This window comes from Sceloporus occidentalis, unplaced genomic scaffold, assembly GCF_023333645.1.
Source record: "Sceloporus occidentalis isolate IW3139 unplaced genomic scaffold, rSceOcc1.0.p SCAF_157, whole genome shotgun sequence".
Taxonomy (NCBI): Eukaryota; Metazoa; Chordata; class Lepidosauria; order Squamata; family Phrynosomatidae; genus Sceloporus; species Sceloporus occidentalis.
Window position 1 is genome coordinate 448,721 of NW_028317137.1, and position 26,076 is coordinate 474,796.

At 48.0% G+C, this 26,076-nt stretch overlaps 3 protein-coding genes across 3 annotated transcripts; 2 read left to right on the top strand and 1 right to left on the bottom strand.

Annotated features, from left to right (window-relative positions):
* Window positions 1–379: 379 nt before the first annotated feature.
* Window positions 380–6,413, top strand: LOC149280213 (neutral amino acid transporter B(0)-like). Its single transcript, XM_089500563.1, has 8 exons — window positions 380–882; window positions 2,543–2,585; window positions 2,675–2,740; window positions 2,849–3,015; window positions 3,109–3,342; window positions 4,295–4,489; window positions 4,640–4,774; window positions 6,188–6,413. Exons 1-8 carry the CDS (start codon window positions 533–535, stop codon window positions 6,411–6,413), a joined length of 1,416 nt encoding a protein of 471 aa, XP_089356689.1. The 5' UTR covers window positions 380–532.
* Window positions 6,414–9,130: 2,717 nt separating this feature from the next.
* On the bottom strand, window positions 9,131–10,585 carry LOC149280214 (ribitol 5-phosphate transferase FKRP-like). The gene has a single exon (XM_089500558.1). The coding sequence runs from the start codon at window positions 10,583–10,585 to the stop codon at window positions 9,131–9,133; it is 1,455 nt and encodes a 484-aa protein (XP_089356684.1).
* Window positions 10,586–25,244: 14,659 nt separating this feature from the next.
* On the top strand, window positions 25,245–26,076 carry LOC149280215 (guanine nucleotide-binding protein G(I)/G(S)/G(O) subunit gamma-8-like). The gene is made up of 2 exons (XM_089500679.1): window positions 25,245–25,328; window positions 25,948–26,076. The coding sequence occupies exons 1-2, from the start codon at window positions 25,245–25,247 to the stop codon at window positions 26,074–26,076; spliced, it is 213 nt and encodes a 70-aa protein (XP_089356805.1).

Consider the following 26,076-nt stretch of genomic DNA (forward strand, 5'->3'; position numbering starts at 1 on the left):
TTTGCATCGTCTTTATTTGACGCGCTCTTACCTCGGAAGGTAATGGAAAAGGAAACAAATTATATTTCTCCTAGACGTCACGTGGCGTTGTCTCCGCCCAGCCGGCTTTGGTGTTGTAATCTTACAGAGTGAGCAGCAGTGTGAGCGGTACACGCGGCGTGGTGCGTTCGGCTGCTTGGTGCATGCTGCGTTGTGTTGCGGGTATTGTGTCTATCGGCTTGGGTGCGTTTAGCTGAGGTGTACGGGAAGCAGTATCCTCGCCGCCGCTGCGGTAACCCCCTACCAGTGACCTAATCTGTCCGAGTCCCGCACGCAGCTGTGACTTCATAACGCGTTACCGGCTGCCTCACGTGTGTGCAATAAGAAAATGAAGGAGTGTAACGGAGCCGCCTCATCTCCCGAGGATCCCCCAGTCCCCCTCGGCTTACACCGGCCCGGGGATGACTCCGCCTCGGCCGCCGGCTGCGGACCCAAGTGCCGGCGCTTCCTGAAGGGGAACCTGCTGGTGCTGCTCACCGTGCTGGGGGTGCTGATGGGCGCCGGGCTGGGAATGGCAGTGCGGCCGCTCGACCTCTCTAAGGCTCAGATCGCTTCGTTCTCATTCCCCGGAGAGCTGCTGCTCAGGCTGCTGAAGATGATCATCCTGCCGCTGGTGGTCTGCAGTCTGGTCTCCGGCGCCGCTTCGCTGCAGCCCTCCGCTCTGGGTAAACTCGGAGGCTGGGCCATGCTCTTCTTCCTGGTCACCACCCTGCTCGCTTCCAGCCTGGGTGTCTGCCTGGCCCTGCTCATCGGACCCGGGATAGGGGCGCAGGGAAGCCAGGACAACGGCGAAGGCATCCCCGAGGCCAAGGAGGTGGTGGACTCCTTCCTGGACTTAGTCCGGTAAGTGCGGCCCACACGTGTCTCACATTGCGGTGCACAGAGCCGGCTATCCGGGAAAGATATCCCCGTCACCCCCGAACCTGTCCGGCTGCCGCTGATCATCTGTGTGTGAAATAAGAACACTATACCCCGGTGGCAGGCGCTGATCCGGCCGGCTGTCAGATGGCTGGCGACTCCACGTGTCTTATTGATCTGATCTTAGACGGAATGTAAGGAAGTTTTACTTTACTGAAGCACCCAGCAGAAGTGGTAGAGGGTAATACAGTAAGGGAATTTAAACATGCACGGGATAGGCATACGGCTCCCGAATATAAGACGAGACCAACGACTGATTAATGTCTGAGTCTTTACAGCAGAATATATGGGGCCGATCTGCCGTCAGATTCTACGTTTCAGTGTAGACGTGTGATTTGTGTGTTATACGGTTGGATGTCTTGATCCGTGTGGAGTTCCCGATACACGCGTGACTACCGTGTTAATATTCTATTTCAGACTCTAATGAGCCGCGGATCGTGTTTGGTTTAAATATTTAGAGTATTTCGGAATGTTTCTTCTCTGCCCCGTCCTGGGTCGGTAGCCGCGTGTGGCCCCTGGGCCGCTGTGCACATCTGCCTCTTATGCTTTGAATCTCTGCGTTTCCGGGCTGATGCAATCCTCGGTGCATGTTGAGCGTCCCCCACGTGTCTGAATCATCACAAGGAGTTCTTCCTCCCCCTCCGAGCGACGTGTTTTGGTGACGCGGAGGGGACTTCGGGGGCCACTCCCATGCCTCGTGTGTGACACGAGCGCTTACTCACCCTTAACCAGAGAGCTTTGTGATTGTGATCAGGGGGTTAATCTCGCGGCCAGGAGAGACGCGCGGAAGCCTTCTTATAATAAGCTGCCTGTGTTATGTGATGCAATCGCCATGGAAACCTATGGAACGTTGGTGCCGATTGCCGCATATCTTGCGCGTTTGATGCGATGGGTATTAATGACCCCGCGTTCCTCACATTGCAGGACGGACGAGGAATGCTGTCCCCGTCGAGTGCCGGTTGCATCATGTGTGTGATCAGGCTGCCGGTGCGAGCGAATCCCAGGCGTGTTTACATTCCCTTACTGTATTAACCTCTACCACTTCAGCTGGGAGACTGTTCCACTTTTCCACCACCCTCTACAAGCCGCGCATATTGAGATCCCTCAGCCGTTCCTGATCATTTTGTGTGTGCGTATATGTGTGTGTGTTTTGTTGTGAGTAGACCCCCCCCCCCCAGGTGTATTTTGTTATCAGGTCATGTTCTTATTTGCACAAATCGGGACAAACAGACTAAATATATCTCCATATCAGAGACGGAGGAAGATGACCTTGAATAAGCAGAAGTGCGGCGGGTAGCTGGGCTTTGCCTCGATAATACCGACATAGAATTATATTGGAGTAAAAGGTCTCACGGTTGGTGGTAGTTAGGTGGAACAGTCGCCCAGGAGAAGTGGTAGAGGCCAAAACAGTGAGGGGAATTTAAATAAGATTGGGACAGACACGTGGCTCCTGAGTTGTGTTTCCGTTGTCGTTCCTCCACGCTTGTATAAATCCGATGCCCGTTGTCAGCAGATGACTTTTTTTTTTTTTTTGATGTACTCCTGTAACTTCCACTCATCGCGCGTCTCCTCTCTCTCCCCGCAGAAACATCTTCCCGTCCAATCTGGTGTCTGCTGCCTTTCAGTCGGTGAGCACAATCCCCGTTGCGTGTGTTTGTGTTGCGTGTGCCACACGTGTGCTGTAGTCTGTAATGACGCCCGTGTGTTTTATCTCCAGTATGCCACCAGCTATAGACTAGAGATCAAGAACGTGTCGGGAGAGCTGAATACGACCTTGGAGAAGGTGAGGACCGATGTGGCCCAAGGCTCGCTGGCCTCTTGTTTCGGGGGGGGGTCTGGGTTCGGAGGAGATGACGCCTAAGTCCCTTCCTTGGTCTCTCTTTCTTTAAAGGTCCCGTATGGGCAGGAGGTGGAGGGCATGAACATCCTGGGGCTTGTGGTCTTCGCCATCGTCTTTGGGGTGGCTCTGAGGAAGCTGGGAGAAGAAGGCGAGATCCTCATCAAATTCTTCAACTCGTTCAACGAGGCCACCATGGTCCTGGTGACGTGGATCATGTGGTGAGTAGAGCTCTTATCCCGCACGTTCTCTTGTGCACGCGCGTCGCCGTGACACCAGCGTTCTCTAGCATGTCTTCTTCTCCTGCTTTGTAGGTACGCGCCTCTGGGTATCATGTTCCTCGTGGCCGGGAAGATCGTGGAGATGGAGGACGTGGTCCTTCTGTTCACCAGCCTGGGGAAATACATCTCCTGCTGCATCGTGGGCCACGTCATCCACGGCCTGATAGTCCTTCCGCTCATCTACTTCGCCTTCACTCGGAAGAACCCCTACCGCTTCCTGTGGGGCATTGTGAGCGCGCTGGCCACCGCCTTCGGGACCTCCTCCAGGTGTGTATTCCTTCCCCGTACCCTATAAATATAACCCGTATATCCATACGTGCCAGTCGTAGAGACGGCGGGTGGGAAAGCCGGGTTACCACTCGGTGTTGTCCGCGCCGCGTGTGACCCGAATGTCGTGCGGGGCCCTCCGGCCCTCCGGTCGCTGCTAAAGATGCTAAAAATATAAGATCTTCCTTCTCTCTCTCAGGCCAAGACTGGTGGAATGTGATAGTCTGCAGCGTCAGACCCCGAACCCTTGGGTTTATTTTCCACCTTAACCCTTTATATAAAGGATCTGTCCCAAAACTACTCTCCAAATTTATGCAACCAAAGTTTGGGGTCACTCAGCCGTTTCCATGGAAACCAAGGAACTTTCTGGCTGTAACATAATTGTAAAAGGGTTTTCTAACGATTAATTGGCCTTTTAAACTTAAACTCGGATCAGTAAACACAACGTGCCTTTGGAACCCAGGAGTGATGGGAGTGATAAAGGGCCATTGGAACACAGGAGTGATGGGAGTGATAAAGGGCCATTGGAACACAGGAGTGATGGGAGTGATAAAGGGCCATTGGAACGCAGGAGTGATGGGAGTGATAAAGGGTCTCTGTATGCCGTGTAATGGAAGAGATTCCATTAAAATCAGCAGTTTCCAGCTACAATAGTCATTTACAAGATTAACCCCGTCTGCGCCGGATTCTGATTTTAATGGAAAAAAAATTTTGCTTTTCTTTCAAAAACAAGGAAATTTCTAAGTGACCCGAAACTTTTGGAAGTAGGTTTAGAATCAATTTATCTTGAAAAATCCTTTTGCAAAACCCCCCCTGTTTAAAACAGACGTTCAGCCTCCTTTACAGGAACTCATTGAAATCCCTTTTTGGCCGTAAAAGTCGCCGTCCGTGCTCTGTGTAGAAGCCGGACATGCGCGGAGTGTGTCTGAAACGTTTCCCGGTTCTTTTCCAGCTCGGCCACGCTCCCGCTGATGATGAAGTGTGTGGAGGAGCGGAACGGGGTGTCCAAGCAGATCAGCCGGTTCATCCTTCCGATCGGAGCCACTGTCAACATGGACGGAGCCGCGCTGTTCCAGTGTGTGGCGGCCGTGTTCATCGCTCAGCTTAACAGCCGTTCCCTCGACTTCATCCAGATCATCACCATCCTGTGAGTGCCGCTAAGATTCAGGAGCCATATCCCTATCCCGTGCATGCTTAAACCCCCTCCCTGTATTACCCTCTACCATTTCTACTGGGAGGCTGCTCCACTTATCCACCTCCCTCTCAGTGATGTAAAACTTTCAATACATTATCTCAGTGTTACGGCGACCGCTTCCAGCGTGGGAGCCGCAGGAATCCCAGCCGGTGGGGTCCTGACCCTCGCCATAATCCTAGAGGCCGTAGGACTTCCGACCAACGACATCTCCCTCATCCTGGCGGTGGACTGGCTCGTGTGAGTATGAGTGCCCGTTTGTCGCTCCCTCAGATCCTTCCTTCGCTTTCTCCTCCGTTCCGACCATCAATCAAACATATTTATCCTGATATAAACCTGGGCGGCCCCAAATGCAAATACGCTGCGGTGCTATTTACATATCCAGTTGCCTGTTTGCATAATGCCCGGTGCAGGGCCAGCAGCCAATCACTTGTTGAGTTAAGAGCTCTGGGATTCCTTTAACCCTTTCAGTTGGCTGCGAGATGTTTTTAATAATGTAAAACGCGTCGTTTGGACGATACTGTGAAATATTTATACCGGCGAGAAGCCATAAAATATCCGTCCGAAGCGCCTCTAAACGTATTTAAAGTGACAGACACCCCATTTAAGAAGAACGCATATTAAAGTAACGAGCACTAGCCTGACGGGGCAAATGTATAATGGGGGCTTCTGCAGAAACTTTTACCCCCCCCCAAGCCTTTGCAAGAGCGGCACCATGAACAGTTTGCGGATCTCGGACGGGCTTTCCTTCACACTCCTCTTTTTATCTGTTTTTTTAGAGATTTTAACTATTCCGCTATGTTTCCGTACGATGTAGAAAGGCTTTCCGGCTCCGTTCTTTACGTCGCGCAGATCGGGGGGGGGGTTTCTAGCGTTTGGTTATTTCTGTACGAGACGCAGGCCGGTGTCGGCGAAGTCTAAAAGTTCTCTGCCGCCTGTTTGCTTTGGAACTTCCTCCTCTTCCCAGGACACAGCAGTCCTTTTTTCGTTGAATTTTTGTTTTAAATGGGGGGGGGGGGGGGGGGCGGCCGGACGCCTCCTCCTCCTCCTCCTCCTCCTGGCTCTTCGTTTGAAAGTAAACGCACTTTGAAACTAAATGCCCAGAGAAGCCGGGTCGTTGTCTACGTTCTCTCTACGCGGGAGGAACAGCTGCTGGCGAGGGTCTCGTTTATCTAGGGGGGGGGCGTTTGAGTGCAGAGGGCTGCTTAACGCGTTCCCTTCCCCCAACGCACCGCCATATTTAAAGGACCGTCTCCAGTTAATGGCTTATTGCCATTTGAAATGACTAAGCCTCTTTCGCTGTGGCTTTAAAGTCTAATTTTAACCTCGAATCTAATGGGCAATAACTTTTTTATTTATTTTTAAAAGCTTAGGGGCAAGTTGTCCAAGCTTTTAACATTCTAAAGATGGGGGGGAGGGAAGTTCCACCAACCCCTTTCCTGGGACGTCTGGCGGTGCAAATGCTGAGTCGGGAGATGGGAAAACCGTGGCTCTCGAATGCGCGTAATGGCTAGTGGCATATTGGTCCTTCTGGCGACGTGAGATCCAGCCAACAGGACCAATCTAAGGATGCAGTCCCGGCGTCTGGGTCCGTATCGCCGGTAGGGGGTTTGGTTCTTTATAATATACTCACCCCTCGTCTTTCTTCTGCAGCGACCGTACCTGCACCGTGCTTAACGTGGAAGGCGACGCATTCGGGGCCGGCCTTCTCCAAGTCTACAGCGACCGCACGTCCGGTCAGACCCCCGACGGCGTGGTCCTTACAGCCGTGCAAGTGGATCCGGCCGCCAAGAGCCCGGAGGGAGATCCTCTTTTAGAAAATAACGTCCGAGTGTTGATAGACGGGCCGAGCCCCGAAGACAAAGAATCCATAATGTGAGAGAGACTTTAACGGAAAGTGCGAGCGATCTTGCGTATGGAGGACCTGATCTCACCAAGGAACTGGGATCATTCTTATTTTTTTTATATATATATTATTTTTATTTGTAAACTTGAAAAGTAACTTATCTGCCAGATTAAGGACTGTATGGTACTTCGTCCAGTCGGCCGCCCCTGCTATTTATCCTTCTGATCAAGGTATCCGGGCCCCGTAACCTTAATCTGGCTCCTTTCGGTCTTAGTTTCTCTACACGATGCTGCAGGGCGCTGTGGATGGTAGATGCAGCCCCGCCGTGTGAATGCGCCCCGGGAGAAAGGTGCTTTGTGGGTCCGTAGACGTATGTGTGTGATGTAATTGCGTGAAAATTATGCGACCTAAATATCTGTATGAATAGTGGACCAAACGGGATCCCTTGTCGTGTGCCCAAAATCCAAGCCCGCCACGTTAAACTGCCTGGCCTGTAAATGCTGTGCAACAACCTTTATACGCACTCTGTGCCCTCATGAAGTCTGTTACAGTTCCTCGAGAAACCCCCCAAAACGTGTTGAAGAGGACCCCCTCCCCCCAACATGTGCCCAAGGTTCGCTAGATGTGGGAGGGCAATATGATCGTGGTAATAAATCCGGGACAAAATAAAACGTTTTATTTATACCAATTGTGTTGTGTTTACAAAGGATGTATGTTGACCAAAGGTGTCCTTAGACCCCCCCACACACACACACATACACAAAAAAAATTGTGTTGGCAAGAATATTTCACAAATTCTTAACTGTGTATCAACTGGGGGGAAAAAAAATTAAAGAATGTTTAAATAAAATACCTTTACTGCATTGGTACAGCGTAACTCCCAGCACTGTATACTGAGCCAGATGTTGATGGTGGTACAGCGTAACTCCTATTAGTGTATCCTGAGCCAGTAAGCTTTCAGAAGCACGGGCTATGCACATGCCCCTTGGCTACTGTATACCTCCCTTTGCCGAGTGGCTCCTTTAAATATCTGAGGTCCCTTTTGCAATAGATGGGAACTGATTATGCAGAATCCACCCTTCCCCACATTTGCCCCCTTCCTCCGCTATTCTCGGGAGATCTACATACGACGCATGTGATATTCTCTCCACCATGGTAGAGGCTAATACGTTGAGGATGGGATAGACATATGGCTCCTGAATCTATAACTGGACCAACGACTGATTAAGGTCTGAGTACAGCAGGAGAACCGGTGACTAGACGGGGACCGAATGGGGCTGGCCTGCTGGCAAGTTCTATGTTTCTACTTTCACCGAATAAGCTCTTAAGCGTCACTAACTTCCCAATTAACCGACCACATTTTCAAAAGTTTGGCTTCTGAGTTTATTTCGGAAAGGCTCCATCATGTAGTGAGAAGCATCACTTTGTATTAGTAGAATGAATACAATGCCTATCATCCTCACGGCTGTTGAGAGGTGCCTGAAATTTGACGGGATTCATTAACAATGGGACTTGAAACCAAGGAATTACAACTCTGGTTCATGGCCCCTTTTTTAGACATAGACATAGAGCAGGGGTCCTCAAACTACGGCCCGCCGGGTGTTTTTGCCTCAGGACATCCATGTGTTCCGAAAGATGCTTTCGAAACACAAGGATGCCTCTGTGAAGTCCCTGCGGCACGCGTTTACTTTAAAAACGCGGGGACCGCCGGGAGCAGGCGCATGCAGCGACGTTACTGACGTCCCATGCGTGCACCCATGGCAACCGAGCGCCGCAATATGCCGGCATATTGCGGTGCTCAGCAGTGAAACAGCCGGCACCAGCAAGCGGCTTTTAAACACTGATCCGGAGAGATGGGCGCCTAGCAACCGTTCGGCGCCCCTCGTTCTCCCCCGCATCAAAAAAAAGAAGACAGCCTTTAAAAGCCGCTCGCTGGTGCCCGCTGCTTCACTGCTGGGCGCCGAAATATGACGTCATATTATGGCGCTCAGCAGTGAAGCAGCGGGCGCCAGCGGGCGGTGCAGGAAGAAAGAAGCATCGTGCTCCCGTCCCTGGACTTCAAGGTGAGGGGGGGGGTATATAGTGGGTAAGGGGGGAGAGTATATATAGTTGGTAAGGGGGGGAGAGGACATGTAGTGGGTAAGGGGGGAGAGGATATATAGTGGATAGGGGGGATATATAGTGGGTAGGGGGGAGGGTATATTTGTTGATTTAACTTTACTTGTTCTTCATTTTAAATATTGTATTTATTCCCGTTTTGTTTCTTCACTTCAAAATAAGATATATGCAGTGTGCATAGGTATTTGTTCATAGTTTGTTTGTTTTTTTGTTTGTTTTTAAACTATAGTCCGGCCCTCCAACGGTCTGAGGGACCGTGAACTGGCCCCCTGTTTAAAAAGTTTGAGGACCCCTGACATAGAGGGTCTCTTCTTCCTGGAGCTGAAGGGGTAATTCGGATGAAAACCACCCTTTTTCATCATTACCGAACCTGGAAACTATACAGATAAAATCAGTAACGGTGCTTCCACCATGTGGTGAAGAAGTAAAGTTATCCGTTAATTAAAATGTATTTACTTACTATATACAAAATTACGATTTGCTCCTTTACTATTTCCATTATTGGTTTGTTGGATTTGACCCCGGGTCATTTCTCCGAACAGACGTCTAAAAACAGAAGCCTTTTGAGTCCTTGGCTGGGGGGTTAGGACAGTTCAGCCGACCTCTGCCCCCCTATTATAATAATGAAGCATTCACCTCCCTCTCATACTCAGCAGGGCCGGGTTGGGGTATTCCGGTTCCTCGATAGATTTCTCTCCAAATTTCATGCGCAGCAGCTCTAGATGGCGGTTTGGCGCTTGGGCAGTCCCTCCGGCAAAAGTAATAGCCTGCAAAGGCTGGAGGAAGCTCTCCGGGAACTCGACGTCCTGGGGGTGTCCCGTCCAGGAGTCGCGCGTCATTACTCCGTCCCGGGGGTAGAAGGGCCACAGGTCCACGTGTAGATGGTTGCTTTGACTGTAATGGACCCTAAAGAAGTCGCCTTCTACCGCTCGCTCCCAGACAAAGCCCTCTGCATCCACCAGAGAGCCTCCCTGGGCCCCGCGGAGCTCCGCACACAGAACTATGTCCTCTAGATAGATTCCGAGGTCCACGTCGTAGTCCCAAGGGATAATGTCGCCATGTCGAGCTGCCCCCAGCAGACTGCCCCCCTCCAGCCAGTAACGAACACCGTTCCTCTCCAGCACTTTTATGACATGATGCGCCGTGGCCCTCAGGGCCCGAAGGCAACAGGGAGGCGTCCAGCGTCCTTCATAAAGATACTCTGGGGTCTCTCCCACCACTGTCCCAAAACAACGCTGGGTCTCTTTGGCACAGCCAAACCACCGCTCCCCTCCATCCAGCCCTCGGACCAGACGCACGCCGAGCGCTCTCATGGTTGCCGCTTCCTCTTGGCGTTCGGCCTGCTCCGACTTCCAGCGGCCGTGGTCTGTGGCTGGAAGCGGAGTGCGTGGGAAAGAGACGCCTTCCGCTATCTGCACCCCCCACCCACGAAGAGCCGCCTGGATGAAAAGAGCGGTCTGCAGCGGCCGTGCGAGGGGGAAAGGAAGCTCAAACAGGTCACGGGAACGTAGCATGAGCACCGCGGTGCCGCTCACCGCCCCACAGGGCTCGCCCGCCGCCGCCGGCCTGTATTCTGCTGTCCACTGCCTCGTGGATATGTTAAGGTGCAAGCACCGCAAGTCAGGTCCGGCGGCGGCTGCCATTATCCTAATACTCGGAGGAGCGTCCCGCAGCTTCTGTGCCATCCGTTCCAGTAAATCCGGGGGATTAAGAGCGGTGCCATCCGGGACCAGGGCAACAAGCCTGCTGTGGATGTGGGATTCCGGCCTGCTGGCGGAGCTGGGCTGCTCGGGGGAAGGGTGCAGCTTCAGGACGCGGAGGCCGGGGACGGGAGGGTAAGGGAGCACGTCGGACGCGATGAGCAGGCGCAGGGAGGGCCGGGAACGCAAGAAAGAGCGATTCAGCTCAGCCAGGCCGTGTTCGAAGGCACGGAACTCGCGCACGATTATGGTAATGCCCGGTGCCAGGGCCGGGAGGGGAGCCTGGCGCCCCAGAGCCCGGAACTGTAGGTGCCACGCGTAGTAAAGCAGAAGGACATTGCAGAGCAGAGTCAGGGCAATCAGCACGTGGCAGAGCGGGCAGCGCATCTTCAGCCCATCACAAGAGCGTTAACAAGCAGGAACCTGCAGTGATCGGGGAGGAAAAAAAATAAATCAGTACTTTCCTGGGTTAGAGGTAAGAAACCTCTAATGTTTCTTTCCCCAGTAATGTGAAGAATAAACTATTTCTCTTTATGGACACTTTTCATTTTCCCGTACAGTTATTTGATATCTCGAAATACAAATCTCATATAGAAAGAGAACAACGGGCAAATACAATCATCTTCCCACAGTCACTCTGTTGTCATAGTAATTCATGTCTGCGTTCTTTCACAGCAATTCCACCGGAACAATGCATCAGAATACAAAAATTGCAAATTACAGCAGCCAATACTGGTCATCTGATCTAAGACACCTATTTTTCATTGTTCCTGTTTTAAATAGTGCAATCATATTCCGTAGCGCTGTACAATGGGTTACCTCTTTTCATGCATAGAGGACCATAGGTTCCACCACCACTCTTGTTCGCCCCCTAAAGCGGTGAATGCTTCTCCCTGGGCCGGTCTGCCCGCTATAATATACATTAAACAGCATTTACCTACAAGTATTCACTGGATATACATTAACAGTACATTACCTCTCATTCTATATGTGATTCCAATAAAGAGTACAGGCACACCCACAAGCAATACGCATATTTATCCCACGTGCCCTTCCCTGTGCTTGCATTCCCTATTCAAAAACAAAAAAACTTTATTGTTCTACAAACCCAACACCCCACGATGATAACTGTAAGTATATCATAACTCATACCTTAACCGGCGCTTTTCCCTGCAGCATATTGCATTCAGACTTCCCTTCTGCAGAGCGTCGCACATTTCACCCATCCGTATCTAGCCTCCTTCATTCATTGTACAGCAGCTGATTATTGTCTCAGCAGACTTCCCCTAACCCCTCCCACTGCCTCTAGCCCCTCCCTCTGCAGAGTTTTTCACCGTAACCACTCCTTCTGCAGAATATTCTATTTTAAGTTCCGCCTGCTGCACGGCATTTGTAAGTCACCATGCTTTTAATTGACGTGGCAGGAGTTGTAGCTCCTGTGTCAGGCAGGGTCTGTATTTATAATCATGGGTGGGTTACTGGATGACTGGCGTACGATGAGCAGGCAAAATAACTTCCGTGATTGGCTAGTGGTAAATCACTGCTTTCCTCGTTGGCTGAATCATAACACATACATCATGTAGGCGGTGCCTTACAGTTTTATATGGTTCTGTGTCTCTATCGGGCAGCCAGGCTATGGGCTGGGCTTATGAACAGAATCGTTTGATTGGCTCGAGCGCGCAGCCATGCAGATGAAAAGGCGGCATTGACAGATCAGGAGGGGGTTTTAAAGCCTTCTAGGGGGCTCTGTCGGCACGGGGCGGAGGCTTGGATCACAGGCCTCTTTTGATTGGTTAAGATGTGGTCTCTCCCGTCTAGGCTATACTCTGATTGGCTGTTTGCTCGCTCCGGGCCCTGGCGCTCAGATTCCGGCCGCTCAGTCAGATCTCCGCCGGCTCTGGGGTGACATGCTGGGCTCCGGGGGCTCTGCGGAGCGGGGGCGGCTCCGTCAGCTGCTCCGGGGGAGTGTGGCTGGTCTATGCGAACTGAAGCTTTTGCGAGAGAGGCAAGAAGTCCGGGTCCGGAGAGCCTTGCAAGGCGGAGAGGTAAACGTAATTTCTTAATTATTATTAATGGGAGATTGGGCGGTTTACTTGCGCTATTTGTTTCTTTTCTGCGTGGACATATTTTTTTATATATATATGTTTATATATACTATATATATATATAATTCCCACAACGTGCCGTATCTATCAACTCGTGTATAACGTGCAGAATGCAGGCACAGAACCATTCTGTTGGTTGCTATGGTGATTGCTCCACATTGCTGAATATCACGACACAGCAGTAAGACCGCATCTTTTATATGGAATAATCCTATAGCCATGTGCATAATATCATAGCGGCTCGGTAACGATCCAGGAGCATCCTGCATGTATGTACAGAATCATATGCACGCATGCACGTATGTATGTATGTGTCTATGTATATCCCCCTTATCAAATATGAGTCCTGATCTGTCATAGGGAGCAGGCAGCATATATGGGATACTGCTTGGCGTGTACTGTATCACTGCCACATACATTACAATATATAGAGGTAAAAGCCATGTGGATGTTGTACATGTGTGCATCTTCACGTGCAGAGTCCAGCACTGCCGTTATATTCTGTAACCGGTTTATGGTGCCAATTGCCATATAAATGTGTGTGTGTGTATGTATATATGTGTGTGTGTGTGTGTGTGTGTATATATCTATATACTTGGCTCAGAAGCTTACAATCTAGAGAAGTGTCCGTTAAAAGAATCCAGTTAAAAGAAGGCAGCCCCATCCTTAGTGGCTTTTGGCCGTCTTGCTTTTGGCACAACTATGTGTTCTAAGGAGGGCTGTAGGGAATGCTGGTGATGGGTAGCTATGCCTCTTAAAATGTTGGTAATGTCCCAAAGATATGTGTTGGGCTTAGATATTGTATGGTTTTGTGCAGCGCTGGCTAGAAGCATCACGTATGACTGTCACAGCGTGGTATAGTCTGCCATCTCCCCTGTAACACGCAGCCTGGCTATCACTACTCTTAAAGAGTAATATGTTCCTAATTATCACATCCCCAGCATTGTCAGAAGCCCGCATTGTGCTCGTTAAGCCGTCTTATGGTTATGTTTTCGCTGCCGGCTTTTGGGGGCCACACGGGCTCGCTGGAGCTGCTCAACAAAGGTCACACAGCTATTTACTTAAGAGGCCTAAAGAAAGGCTTTGTGGCCTAAGTTTCTTGTCTCTGAGGGGGCTGTGTTTCAGAGGCCCCCTGACCTGGTACCGCGCACGCTGGGGATGAACCCCTCGGGGTCAGGCTGTGAAACTACCCAGAAGAAGTGCGGAATAATTTAATATATAATATAATAACCCCTTAAGCTCCTCTCGGGTGTTCTGGGTTACAGGTTCTTATGTATATAGAGCCGTAATAATTGTTATAATAGATAAATTAGAGCTTTTGCTGATATCCAGAAAAGGGTTAAAATGTATCGCCCCAGCATATGACTGGAAATGTGATTATTATTACTTGATAAAAGCCAGGGATCGCACACAAAGCTTCTTATACCCTTTTCAGCATTGTTACTTCACCGAGCGCTACGGAACAGGGCCAGACTGGTCATTTGGCCCGGTGGGCCACTGGCTTATGGCGGTCCATACACTCCCTATCTGCCCCTCCAGCGGCACGTCGGGTGCCGCAGTGTGTGTGCACCAGCTGAAATGAATCCTACCCCAGTAATAGGGTTACCACATTTCCAAAATAGCCAAAGTTGGGTACTCTTGTTACGAGGATGAGGTGAGGGTTTTTCCCGAGACTATGTGACTTTGTGGCCAACTGATATTGTGTATTTGTATTGATTTTTTATTTTTTTTTTTTACAATGTTTCCGTATGCATTATTGTGGCTTTTATGGCTGTAGAACCCTCCGATACCCTCATACCCTGCAAACATTCTGAGCTCCTAGGAAAGAGGCTTCGGGGAGGAAAGAGAGGTAGTGGTTTGGGTTCCGAAGAGGGCACTGTCTCCTAAATCAATATTTAATGACTTTACCTATGAGAAGAAGAAAGCGTGTCTTGGGCTGTTTGCGGGTTAGCGTGTGTCCCTGTAGTGCTATGGCAGCTGTAATGTTCAGGGATGGGATCATGGAATGTTCTTAATGCCCCGTTTATATTTAAGAACATCCTCAATTAGCGCAGAACATTCTGTTCAGGTCATTAGCGATCCATTTACACACCGGTATGAACTCCGGGCTATTGTACGCTTTTAGAATATGTGCTTAAAACAGGATGCACCTGCCAAGAAAACCAAGTTCTACCTATTCAGACCATTATTGCAGAGGGTCTGCCCTTAACCCTTTAGGGTCCTGTTTGAATGAGAGAACCGAAGACCACCTTCCTGTGGAGATTGGAACCCACTGTGATCAGCGGCGTTAAATTATAACCCAACATTAACAATTTAAACCTGTCCCCTGTATGATGCATAAGATTTTAAGACATGAGCTGGACCTTGTACAGCACTGTGGAATATGGTGGTGCTATACATAAAATATATATTGCGCTCTATTTGCAAATTAAAGAGTAACTCCTTCCCCTACACATGATGCCGAGCATAGGTTTAGTGTAATAAAGGTATTTATCCAGCCTCGCGCTCTAGAACAGAATTTCATTGGACTGGCCGAGGTGTAGCTGCTGGGCAACTGGATTTGTTGTCCGCCTCTGCTCTAGAGGTGGCCGGACTGGGGCTGACAAGCTGGCCCGGCCAGCTGCTGTTAAATGGCACACGAGGTATGCACAATCCAGATATCCATGATGCGGGGATCCGGCTGGAGACGCTTCTGTTCCTGCGTTTTTTAAGGATGTATTTTGTCCAATTTAATTTCTAGGACCTGGACCGGCAGCTTTGGGAATTGGAAAGACAACTAGGAGAGCTGCGACTGAGAGCTGAAAATGACAGCGAGAACGGTGAGACCGGGGCGGGGGGGCTTCATGACGTCTGTGTGTGTGTGTGTGTGTCTGTCGTCCCTGGGAACCTTTGCTATTCAGACGATCGGCTTCCCGTGGTCCCCTTCTGCCCATGTGCTATTTCTATTATTGCACTCTGTAGAACAATAGCCGTTTATTATAAATATTATAGTAGTATTGCTTCTCACAAATGACTTTCCTTTCCATTTTTTATTATCCACCCAGTTACATTCTGTCCTCGTCAAAACTTTTCCAGTAACTTGGTGGGAGTTCCACGAAAGGTTTAAAAAAACAATATGCATCTTCTTAAATTGGCTCTAGTTCATAGAATATAATATTATCAGGCAGCTGCATACCAGCCAGTTCTCGCTCTGTTATCTGAGCCCCAATTTATTAGACAAACACCCCGACTCCTTATCATACTGCCTGTGAGAAACAATAGAATGGCTCAGTCTTAATCACCCAGCCAGACACTCTCTGACTAATGCTTCAATTGTTGGCATCGGCTTTTTTTGTATATGTTGGGCATGATCCCGTATTTATAAATTTCCAACGTGATCTGATGTTGCTGTGCTCTACATGTAATGGGGGCAGATTGCCTGAAGATCAAAGCGACCAAAGCGAGATCAAAGAGAAAAGAAAGGGGGGAAAAAAATTCAGTTCAGCTAACCAGCTATAAAAATGTGTCCAGATCCCCTTGATATGAGATGAAGTACAACCTTAACACAATTAAAGTCCTACACATCATTACTTTGACATTGCAAGTGTTTGGTATGTATACACACACTAGAGTGTATGTGTGTGTATATATATATATATATATATATATATATATATATATATATATATATATATATATATATATATATATATGTATGTGTGTGTGTAATAATTACTGGGAATAACTAATTATTAACCCATTGATAACTGTTCTTTAAATAAAAAGGTCCCAGCAATTATATAAAACCAAAAAAGCTCCACCTTCACAGACTGAGGCAGTCTCAGCCTTTAATTTCCAAAAGCCCGCTCGTAACCTACCTGCGTCCGTTTCTGGCATAAATTGATAGGTTTGTGATGTGGTTTATGTAAAAGTATAATTTTGTGGGATTGTAGGCAATTAAGACCCAGTATGGAGGTGGGAAGTTTAAATTATTTATAATGTGTCTGTCTGACACTAAAACATTGAAAATAAAATCTGGGCACATTGTTCTGCTACTAATAGTTTAGTTTTTGTTAAATTTTTACACAGAAGCCCTAAATTACGCTATTCTGTATTCGGAAGCGGGGGCTTCCGTTGGCCGTCGTCTTGGCGTCTTTTAGATTCTTCCCCGTTATCTATTCTGTAATTTAATTTCAGACAGCGGTCATTGAATCGCAGTCCATGGGTTATTCACCCCCATCAAACCCAATTAAGGTTTAGACGAGTCATTAAATCGGGGGCCCGATAAGCACAGTCCGGGGCCCGTGCGTGAAATGTTTAAGATGTGTTTTGACTGTAACTTGGCTCTTTATATACGTTATCTGAACTGTGTGGAATCCGGATATGATAATTAAACGTAAATAAAATTGGGTATGGCTGGTGGTGGCTCCTGCAAGCTAGAGTTTGCTGGCTGGCCGTCATAGACCGTTGTGGTCTGAGAAAGTTTGGAAGCGTATTATAGTTTCTTTTCTGAATATAAAGGGTCATGGACCCCCCAAAATGTCCCTGGCGGGCTAATGCGATCTGTAAATGTTATCTTTCGTGTTTTTGGGACTAGGGGCTTAGGCGACCGTGTGCGGTGGCAGCTTGGACTGTCTTGGAGAAAGCATCTCCCCCACCTTGCTGATGGTTAATGTATAGGCTGAGGTTTAAGCCCCATATAGACAAAAGCTACTTAATTTGGGATTGTCTGCTGGTTTTATGTGGGTTGTCTTCTCATGCGCAGTACGGCCTGGTGAGTCGGCTCGGTGTTTGAGGATGGTTGTTTTTTTGTTTTTTTTCTGACAAATTAATAAATTGGGTATGGAGCTCTAACAATTCTGCGTTATTCCTTAAATAGGCTTAAAAGCATAACAATGATGGTTGGATATTTTTTTTTCTGCTACTATGGCAACAAAGCCATCGGTTTATATTTTTACATGAGAAGAAGAGACCCTTTACTTGCTGGCCAATCGCCGCTTCCCCCTGCGCTCCTTCTCCCGCATCTTCAGTGAAGCAGCGAGGGTCTGACGGGACAGGAGGCAGCTGCGTCCATACTGAGTGTCCCACTCGGCAGAGTTTGCGTTCTTCTTCCCGCCAGCGTCTGCTTTCATGCTCAGGTTTTTCCGGCAGTCTGCATTCTGGACTTCGGATCTCTGGGCTTTTGCCGGATTGACTCTGGATACGGTTTGCATGCCGGCGCTCCCCTGTTATTTTGGGCATAGGGCCAAATGCCAGTTCATTCCCAGCCATCTGGGGCCCGTCATATCCAAGCGGTTCCTTTTCTTATGTTGCGTTATCCTTGGGCCCGTGCCAATTACACACGTGTACGTTTTAAAATATTTATGTATGCATACATTGGGTTACTGTCTCAGCAATACCGCCCTGCACTGTGCATTAATATAAAAATGTATCATCTTCCATCCATCATCTACACTTTAATGCATGTGATAGCGGAGTCGTCCCTTTAAATGTATGCGGCGGCCCCCGTGGAAATGCGTGGGGAGATTCAGCAGAATTTGTCCCTTTATTTGGTTTGGCTCCTGCTGGCTCGGCAAGGAGGGCTTAAAGAATACATTTTTTTAAAGCCTTTTCATAATAATTTACGGAGCATTCTTTGTTTAATGTACTTCCTGGGATGCTGGAGCGTCCCCTAAAGAGCGGCCAAATATACGCTCCCTCTACAAACAGTATTTACGCACCAAGTGTTTCTTATGGGCGCCTTTCTAAAAATTTTTTTTTTTTTTTATCTCCCCCCCCCCCCAACAGCAATGTATGAGGAAGACGGGCCAGAGACGTGCGACGTGTTTGTAGACCGTTCCCCTACAGGGAGGCAGACAGAAGCACGAATGCAATATGCAAGTGAGCGTCCCAAGAGTGCAGGTAAGGACCCTCAAGATGCCATCCTGGTGGACAGCACGTTCTGGTGATGGATTTCACATCTTTCCCCTCTTCTTTCCCTTTTCCATTTCTCTCCACCCTCAGGTGATTTGGTTGTGGGCTCCCAACACCCTCGCTCTTCCTCTTCCCGCCTCTTGGTTCCCCGATCGCTCTCCGCTCCGTACCCTTCTCCTTCATCCCCACCTCCTCCACCACCGGCTTCCCGTCGAGCCGAAGGCTATATCCTTTCCCTCCTCCGCCGGCAACTTCGGACCCCCTACCTGCGTTCGGTCTCTGCTGAACGGCCTTCTCCTCCTCCCCCTCCCCCACAACCTCAAGTATCCCGGATGGCAAATGCTTCCTACACGCCTCCTCACCGGGGGCCTCGCAGGAAGCACCCACCTCTCTTAAAAGGTCACAGCGTGGAAGGGTCCCCGCCCCGGGCCCCGAGAAAATGTCTGTCTGCGGAGGAGCCACCCCGTAAGAGAGGGGGGAGGAGGACCCCAAGATCTTTATCTGAGACGAGTCTTAGGGACCCCAATCATCAAGGTGGAGATGGAGGAGACGCTAGAAACCACACAGAGACCTGGGAAGGACAACAAGGCAACGTAGATGGTTGGGCAGATCAAAGAGGTCCTGCGGAGGGTTGGATAGGTGCGAGAGGCCGCTCTGAAGGATGGATGGAGCAGAGAGGTCTCTCGCAGGAATGGGGTGAGCCCAGAGGTCATATACAGGAAGGTGGGCGATGCTACACGTTGGGCAGAGAAGGCAGGGGTCCTCCAATAAAGATTGGCCCTCCTTGCAGAAAGTGGAGGTCCACAGCAGAGATTAGCGCTGGGGGCCAGGAAGTGGATCCTAGAGTAAATTCTGGTGGGGAAGAGGAGGAGGATGAAGGGGGGCTTGTATGGCCCCTGCAGCTCCCCCCGCGGGACGCAGATGGACGCCCCCAAATGTTTAAAGTGAAGGCGTCGCAGGCCCTGAAGAAAAAGATCATGAGGTTTCACACAGAGTCGCTCAAGGTTATGACGACCGTGTGACCTCGATGCCAACACAAGAGCCATCCGATGTTTGTCCTCCACCTATGTGCATAGAGACCGTTTCTCAAGGTAACAAAATAGTATGGATGTGATGGCTTCTCCCCGAATATACATACAGGGTTTCAATGTATGGCGATCAGGACAAGTCTTGTAATAATCGACAATTCAAACGCCAATTTATTAAAAATATTACTGGAAGATTCTACTCAAGCCGGATACATTGTATGTACAAAGCGAATCGGCCGATACAGGGGTTTATCCACTAAGCAATGGGTCGTAAGTGAGATCAAAACTGCAAAATACCGTTTCCTTCGCCTTGGCGTTGGGGTGAGATCCAACCTTTTATGTCATTGACGCAAACCTCTTTTTTTAAATAGGAATCTTCCTCCTAAAGCAGGATTGCCTCCTCTGTACATAAAGCGAATACGCTCCGGAGCCCATGCTTTCTCTGTAGATAAATACTGTAAGGAAGTCGTTAAATATATAATGGATGTAGTTCTGGAGAATCTGTCCAGAAATGTCTTTACCCGCAAGGGTGAAACCTTTAACGAAGTGGAAAGAATGTCTTGGTATCAAAGTCTCGAAGAGTATCCTTCAAAATATGTAACTAATGTGAGGGGCAACACGACGGTCCCAGCTCAGGTCGTCTTGGGCAAACCGTGCTTTCATGTCCCCAGTTACACCAGTGCTTTAATGGTTTGTAGTGGTGTAACTGTTTGACCTGTCCATGATATAACAGAGACTCCGTTTAATCTGTTTTCGGTTTCGGGAAGCTTTGACTAGGCTGAGATTTTATTTAAACTTTCTTTTTCCAAGAAACTGTCTCCGTATCCTGTTGAAGAACTGGGATAGTGAAAGTTTTTACAGTGTTCTAATACCCCACAGCATCCTGGGGTGTATGCTCGGTACTTTTACCATATCCTAGTACTTTTATTAAGCCATGCATTTTTTTTTTTATTTATTTTTTTTTTATGCACCCGTGGTGCCATATTTGAGCTAATTGGGAATTTCTGTAAAAACACTAACTTGTGCCATGCTTGTAGAATAGCATTAAGGTGTCAAATAAGGGGAAAATACATACATGGGTTTTCTTTAAAAAAAAATAAATAATAATAATAATTTATCCTGGCCAGTGCCTTTATTACTATTTTTTTACTGTTTTATTAAAGGTTGTGTGGTGTGGGCCCTGGTTCTGAGATCCCCCCCCCCCTTCATAAAGAGGGGCTGCAAGTTTAGAAATGTGGTCTTATCACCATAGCAACCAGGGGGAAAAAAGTTACTTGCTCGGACCATTCTGTTGATAAAGACTTATTTTCAAAATTAGAATCAGGATGAGTTTTACTAAACACCCTCCATTTTTGTGATAACATGGTTCCAGTCTCCCTGAAAGACGTCACCAGGGTTTTTCTTTCCCGTGACGCAAACATGTGCAAAACACCCATTACCTCTCGGATACCTAGAGGGTTAAAAGTCAGCAGTGATTGGATAGCCGGCAGGTTGAAAAGGAGCTGATTGGTTGATTGCTGTGTCCTTATAGAGGGATGCTGAGGGGAGCAGGATATATTTACTATATATATATATATATATATGTATAGACTGTGTATATAGCTTTGTTACGTATGTATATACCGTGTATGATTTTTTTTTTTTTTTTTTTTTTGTATCTTGGAACCTGTAAATAAAGTGTCTATTGTCACTATGTCTCCGATCTCTAATGGGGCTCGCCCTGGGCTTTATTCACTAAGTGCAAAGCGTGGCCATTCTGAACGTGGGACTCGCCGAGCTCCGTGGCAAACCAATCGATGGCAAGAATGTGACTGGCGTGGCAATGTCTCTGGCTCCACACCGGGGTTTGGGTTTTGCAATGAGGATTCCACTTGGGGGTCCATGGATTCTCCAACGGGCTGCCCCCATCTCCCCTCCAACTGATATTTTCTAGCTCATAAGATAATGTGTCTTACCTATATACATATATAACCTCCCTTTTATTATATTGTAAAACTACATTAGGTAGATCTGTGTAAATATATATAAATACATACGTATTGGGACACAGAACCGATGTGCCGGCCTGGGCCGGATTCTCTTCCTGGGGATACTTTTATCCCTGTAAGAATACCGGTTTCTCCTAGACTGCGGGGAGTGCTTAAACTGTACACTACTGTTCAGAAACTTTGGGGTCACTTAGAGATTTCCTTGTATTTGAAAGAAAAGCTATTTTTTTTTTCCTATTGAAATAGCGTAAAGTGGATTAGAAATCCAGCGCAGACGGGGTTAATGCTGTAAATGACTGATTTTTAATGGAATCTCTTCATAGGCGCACAGAGGCCCTTTATCACTCCCATCACTCCTGGGTTCCAATGGCACGTTGTGTTCGCTGATCCAAATTTAAGTTTAAAAGGCTCTTTGATCGTTAGAAACCTTTTGTAATTATGTTAGTGACAAATGCTCTTGTTTTCCATGAAAACAGCGAAGTGACCCCAAACTTTTGGGTGGTAGTGTATGTCCAGTAGTAAGATCCAGGTCCTGTTCCAGTAAGGAAGCTGTTACCACAGCAGGTAAAGCCTCATTCATGCCCCTTTTTCTGTCCTCTCGCCTGACCCACCTCCCCGGCACCCCATGTCATTTATGCGTCCTACACCCCACCCTCCATCTCTCCCTCTGTTTATCTCCTCGCTAGTAATAAAAACCAGATGGAAATATTTCACACAAAATGCTCTTTATTCTTCCAGAAGCTCAGAAAGCGGAATATAAAGCTACCTTTTCCTCTCTGCCATGTATGACTAATTACACGTACATGCATGTGTTGAGTGAATGAGTATGTATGTGTGTGTGTATATACCGTATTTGCTCGATTATAAGACGACCCTGATTATAAGACGACCCCCCAAAATCTGAATATTAACTTAGGAAAAAAGAAAAAGCCTGAATATAAGACGACCCTAAAGGAAAAAAGTTTTACCAGTAAATGTTAATTCATGTAAACTATTTTTTTTAATAAAAGCTATGATTGAGAAAAATATTTTTTTTGTTTTTATTTCTTGTATTTTCCAGCCTGTCCCCCAGTTATGCACATCTGCCCCCAGGCTTGCCACACCAATATGGCACTGTGGCCCATGATATGCCTTTTAACCCTCTATATGCCACTGTGCCCCATGGTATGCCTTTTGACCCCCTATATGCCACTCTGCCTCCAGAAATGCCTTATACCCCTATATCCCATTCTGGCATTTAGGGGGTTAAAATGCATATTATGGGGCAGAGTGGCATATAGGGAGGTATAAGGCATTTCAGGAGGCAGAGTGGCATTAAGGGAATTAAAAGGCATTGTATAGAGCACTCTGCCTCCAGAAATGCCTTATACCCCTATATGCCACTCTGGCATTTAGGGGGTTAAAAGGCATATTATGGGGCAGAGTGGCATATAGGGAGGTATAAGGCATTTCAGGAGGCAGAGTGCTCTATTAAATGCCCCCTTAACGCCACTCCAGAAATGCCCTATGCCCCCATTTAACTAACACACACACACACACACACACTCTCTCCCCCCTCTCCTCTCTCCCCTCTCTTACCGGTGCTTCCAGCCGGGGCAGCGGGTTGACGTCGCCTTCTGCTGCAGCCGGAAGGAGGTGGAGTTGGCAGCGGGGGTTTGTATGCGTCCGTCGCGTATACTTTCCCCGGCTGTCAGAGATCAGAGCTCTCTGACAGTCGGGGAAGGTCTACGCGACGGACGCAGACAACCCCCGCTGCTAGCCACACCTCCTTCCGGCTGCAGCGGACGTTGTCTACGCGGATCGCGTAGACGTCAACCCGCTGCCCCGGCAATACAGCAGGAAGCACCGGTAAGTGTGTATGATGGGGGGGGGGGGGTGAGACAGGAGGATCCAGGTCCCCTGCAGCGGTGCGGGGGATCTGGATCTTAGTCTCCTAATCAGACTCTATTTGAGGTCTGATTAGAAGACGACCCCGATTAGAAGACGAGGGGTATTTTTCAGAGCATTTGCTCTGAAAAAAACCTCGTCTTATAATCGAGCAAATACGGTATATATATATATATATATATATATAATATGGGTTGTAGATGTATTATTAAACACTCATCTACAGACACCAGACAAGCCAGAAGGCTTGTTTTTCCCTCAGAAATCTCATTGCGCTGCCACAACCACAAAGGATTCTGGGTAGGCACATGCAAATAAGGTTAACAATTATATATATATATATATATACACATACATACACACGCACACGAAACACGCAAGCATAAAGTGCACAGATATGTATGTATATAGAACACACGAGTTCTATTTTTTTGCCTATTTTTTTTTTCTTTTTGCTCTTGATGTTTCCATGGAAACTGACCAAGAATTCCAAATCCAAATATAACCCAGAACATGATTCATTAGCACCGAGCAGCCGGCTGTATGTTGGGTGTACGTATGGATATGTTCATATAGAGATCGTATGCCAGGGGGGCTTACACTGTACCCATACCCGAGGCAGAGAAGGGCAGTCTGCCAATCAAACTATCCCTAACTCTCATGAGCCTCAGCCAGCCTAAGGAGCTCGTGACATATATCTGGCAGCATGTTCTGTAGTGGTTCCTGGGTGAATGACAGTAAGGTGGTGACTTTCTCTTGTAAATCTGATGGATTGGACTCATCTTGGTCCTTAGTGAAGAAGTCCTAGAGTTCCTCAATGGTGGTTCTCATGCACCCAGTGCCTCGGTTCTAGATCTCCCCATGAATACAGCTGGGGGAACGACCGAGATGCTGGTTGCTATTTTGGGGGTTATTAATGGGGTCCTCACACTCACGAGTCTCGGGGCCCTGACTTAGAGTGTATATCGTGTTTCGTGCTCTTAGTACCGCGTCCTCCTCCTTTGTCACACCTGATTCCTCGCCTACTCCCTCTCTCTGGGGAGTCGTGAATTAGGAGCTGTCACCGGGACTCGTGACAGTCTCTCGCATTCAGGTGTTGGAGAAGGAGCTCTCCGTCCGCCCACCGTGCATCCCCGACGGTCTGTCACTGTCCGGCGGTCAGCTTCTCGCAGGCGAGTTCTTACAGGTGAGCGAATGTTATTTGATTAGAGTTAAAATTCTAATGATGTTAGGAATTCTAGTGCCATGAATCCCATCTTGCACTCGGAGGGTTAACTCTTACCTCCCGGCTGTAGGAATGGTTTAATAACCCTTTCAGTGCCAATGAGGTGTAACACTGACAGGGTTACGTTGTGACCATAAAGTAAAGTATGAGTTACCCGAGTTAACATAAGAGTTAGGATGATAAAAACATAGAATTTGATGGTACATCAGACCCATTTGGCGTGCTTTTCCTGCTGTAAAGACTCAGACCTTAATCAGTTGTTGGTCTCATCTTAGATTCAGGAGCCATATACCGATCTAATGCATGTGTAAATCCCTCACTGTATTTGCCTCTACCACTTCTGCTGGGAGGCTGATTCACTTACCTTCCACCCACTCATTAAAGTAAAAATGATGCTCTTTCTGGGAGAGTCAGGTGTGTGATTGAGAATGCTGATGCTCCATGAGACTTATGGGAGTGACAGGGTTAACAATGCAACGATATAGAGTTCTAGAAGGAGAGTGAGGAGCCATATATACAATGTGTCCCCTTTAACAGTAACAAATATCCCTCCGGGATATGTTGTGGAAAGGGTTAAATTACTTCTAAAACAGCCAGTATAGTAATTATGTGTGGCAGGGGATAGGACTGTCATTAAACTGCTTTATACTTTGTAAAGACCCGAGCAATATATATATATATATATACACACATATATATGTGTATGGAGAAATATATATATGTTATATATATATAATATGTATGTGTATAGATATATAAATATATATTTTTACTCCGGCATATAAATGGATCATGCCTCAGGATATACTCACCTGTTATTAAATTCCCTTTGCATGCTGTGACTTGCCCATCCCCCGGGACACTAGGCACAGGTGTCCCTTTTCGCTGTGGCTTCGAGGTGTTTTGACGCCACTTCACAGAATGTCGAACAACATGACCCGCATCGCCGAGGCGCGGAAAGCCGTGGAGCAGCTGAAGATGGAAGTGAATGTGAACAGGATGAAGGTGAGATGGAGTCTGAAAGCAGGTGGTGCTCTCAGATCTAGATAAAGGGATACAGCTCCCATCACGCTCAGCAGACTGGGCGTTGGGTACGGCTGATGGGGGATGTCACTGAGGAGTCCAGGTTTTTACAACTCAAGGTCGGCGGTTGGGGGTCACACAGCCGAACTTCGGGGTTTCTGTGGCAAAGCAGGAGGCTCCCGATCGGATCACACAGTTTTCTTGGGTGCCTCCTACTGGTCTGTAAGTCATGGAAATCGGTGAAAAGCTGTCCGTTTGTAGACTGCGCAGTGTAGACACCAACCTTAAAAATGACAACCCACAAGTAGACATCTTATATCTGCAAGCCCAAGAAGGCTGCTCCCTCGAGGTCTATTTGGGGTATTTTCCATTAAAAAGCACTGCTACCCCCACAACTCTCAGCTAATTCCTGATCTGAAATGTAATCCATGCACCCTCTTCATCGGCCAAGTTTAGGGAAACATTCGTCACAATTCAATATTGTTGAACAAAAGGTCACTCTATAGATTCCGGAACGTTTCCATAGAGGTTGCCCTTAATCTAGATTGGGTTTGAAGTTGCTGTTTTTGCCCCAATCACTTTCTTTCTGTTGGTCTCCAAGGTGTCTCTGGTGGTCTCCGAGCTGCTGTCGTTCTGCCAGTCTCACTCTCTGTCGGATCCACTGGTCTCCCCGGTTCCATCGTCTGAAAATCCGTTCAGAGAGAAGCGACTTGTATGCATCGTCCTCTGA

Coding starts and splice junctions, on each gene's coding strand:
- LOC149280213 (XM_089500563.1), top strand. CDS start 533: ATGGGCGCCGGGCTGGGAATGGCAGTGCGGCCGCTCGACCTCTCTAAG. Junction 2,741..2,848: donor TGAATACGACCTTGGAGAAG/GTGAGGACCGAT, acceptor CTTTCTTTAAAG/GTCCCGTATGGGCAGGAGGT. Junction 4,490..4,639: donor ATCCAGATCATCACCATCCT/GTGAGTGCCGCT, acceptor ACATTATCTCAG/TGTTACGGCGACCGCTTCCA.
- LOC149280214 (XM_089500558.1), bottom strand. CDS start 10,585: ATGCGCTGCCCGCTCTGCCACGTGCTGATTGCCCTGACTCTGCTCTGC.
- LOC149280215 (XM_089500679.1), top strand. CDS start 25,245: ATGTCGAACAACATGACCCGCATCGCCGAGGCGCGGAAAGCCGTGGAG. Junction 25,329..25,947: donor TGAATGTGAACAGGATGAAG/GTGAGATGGAGT, acceptor TTGGTCTCCAAG/GTGTCTCTGGTGGTCTCCGA.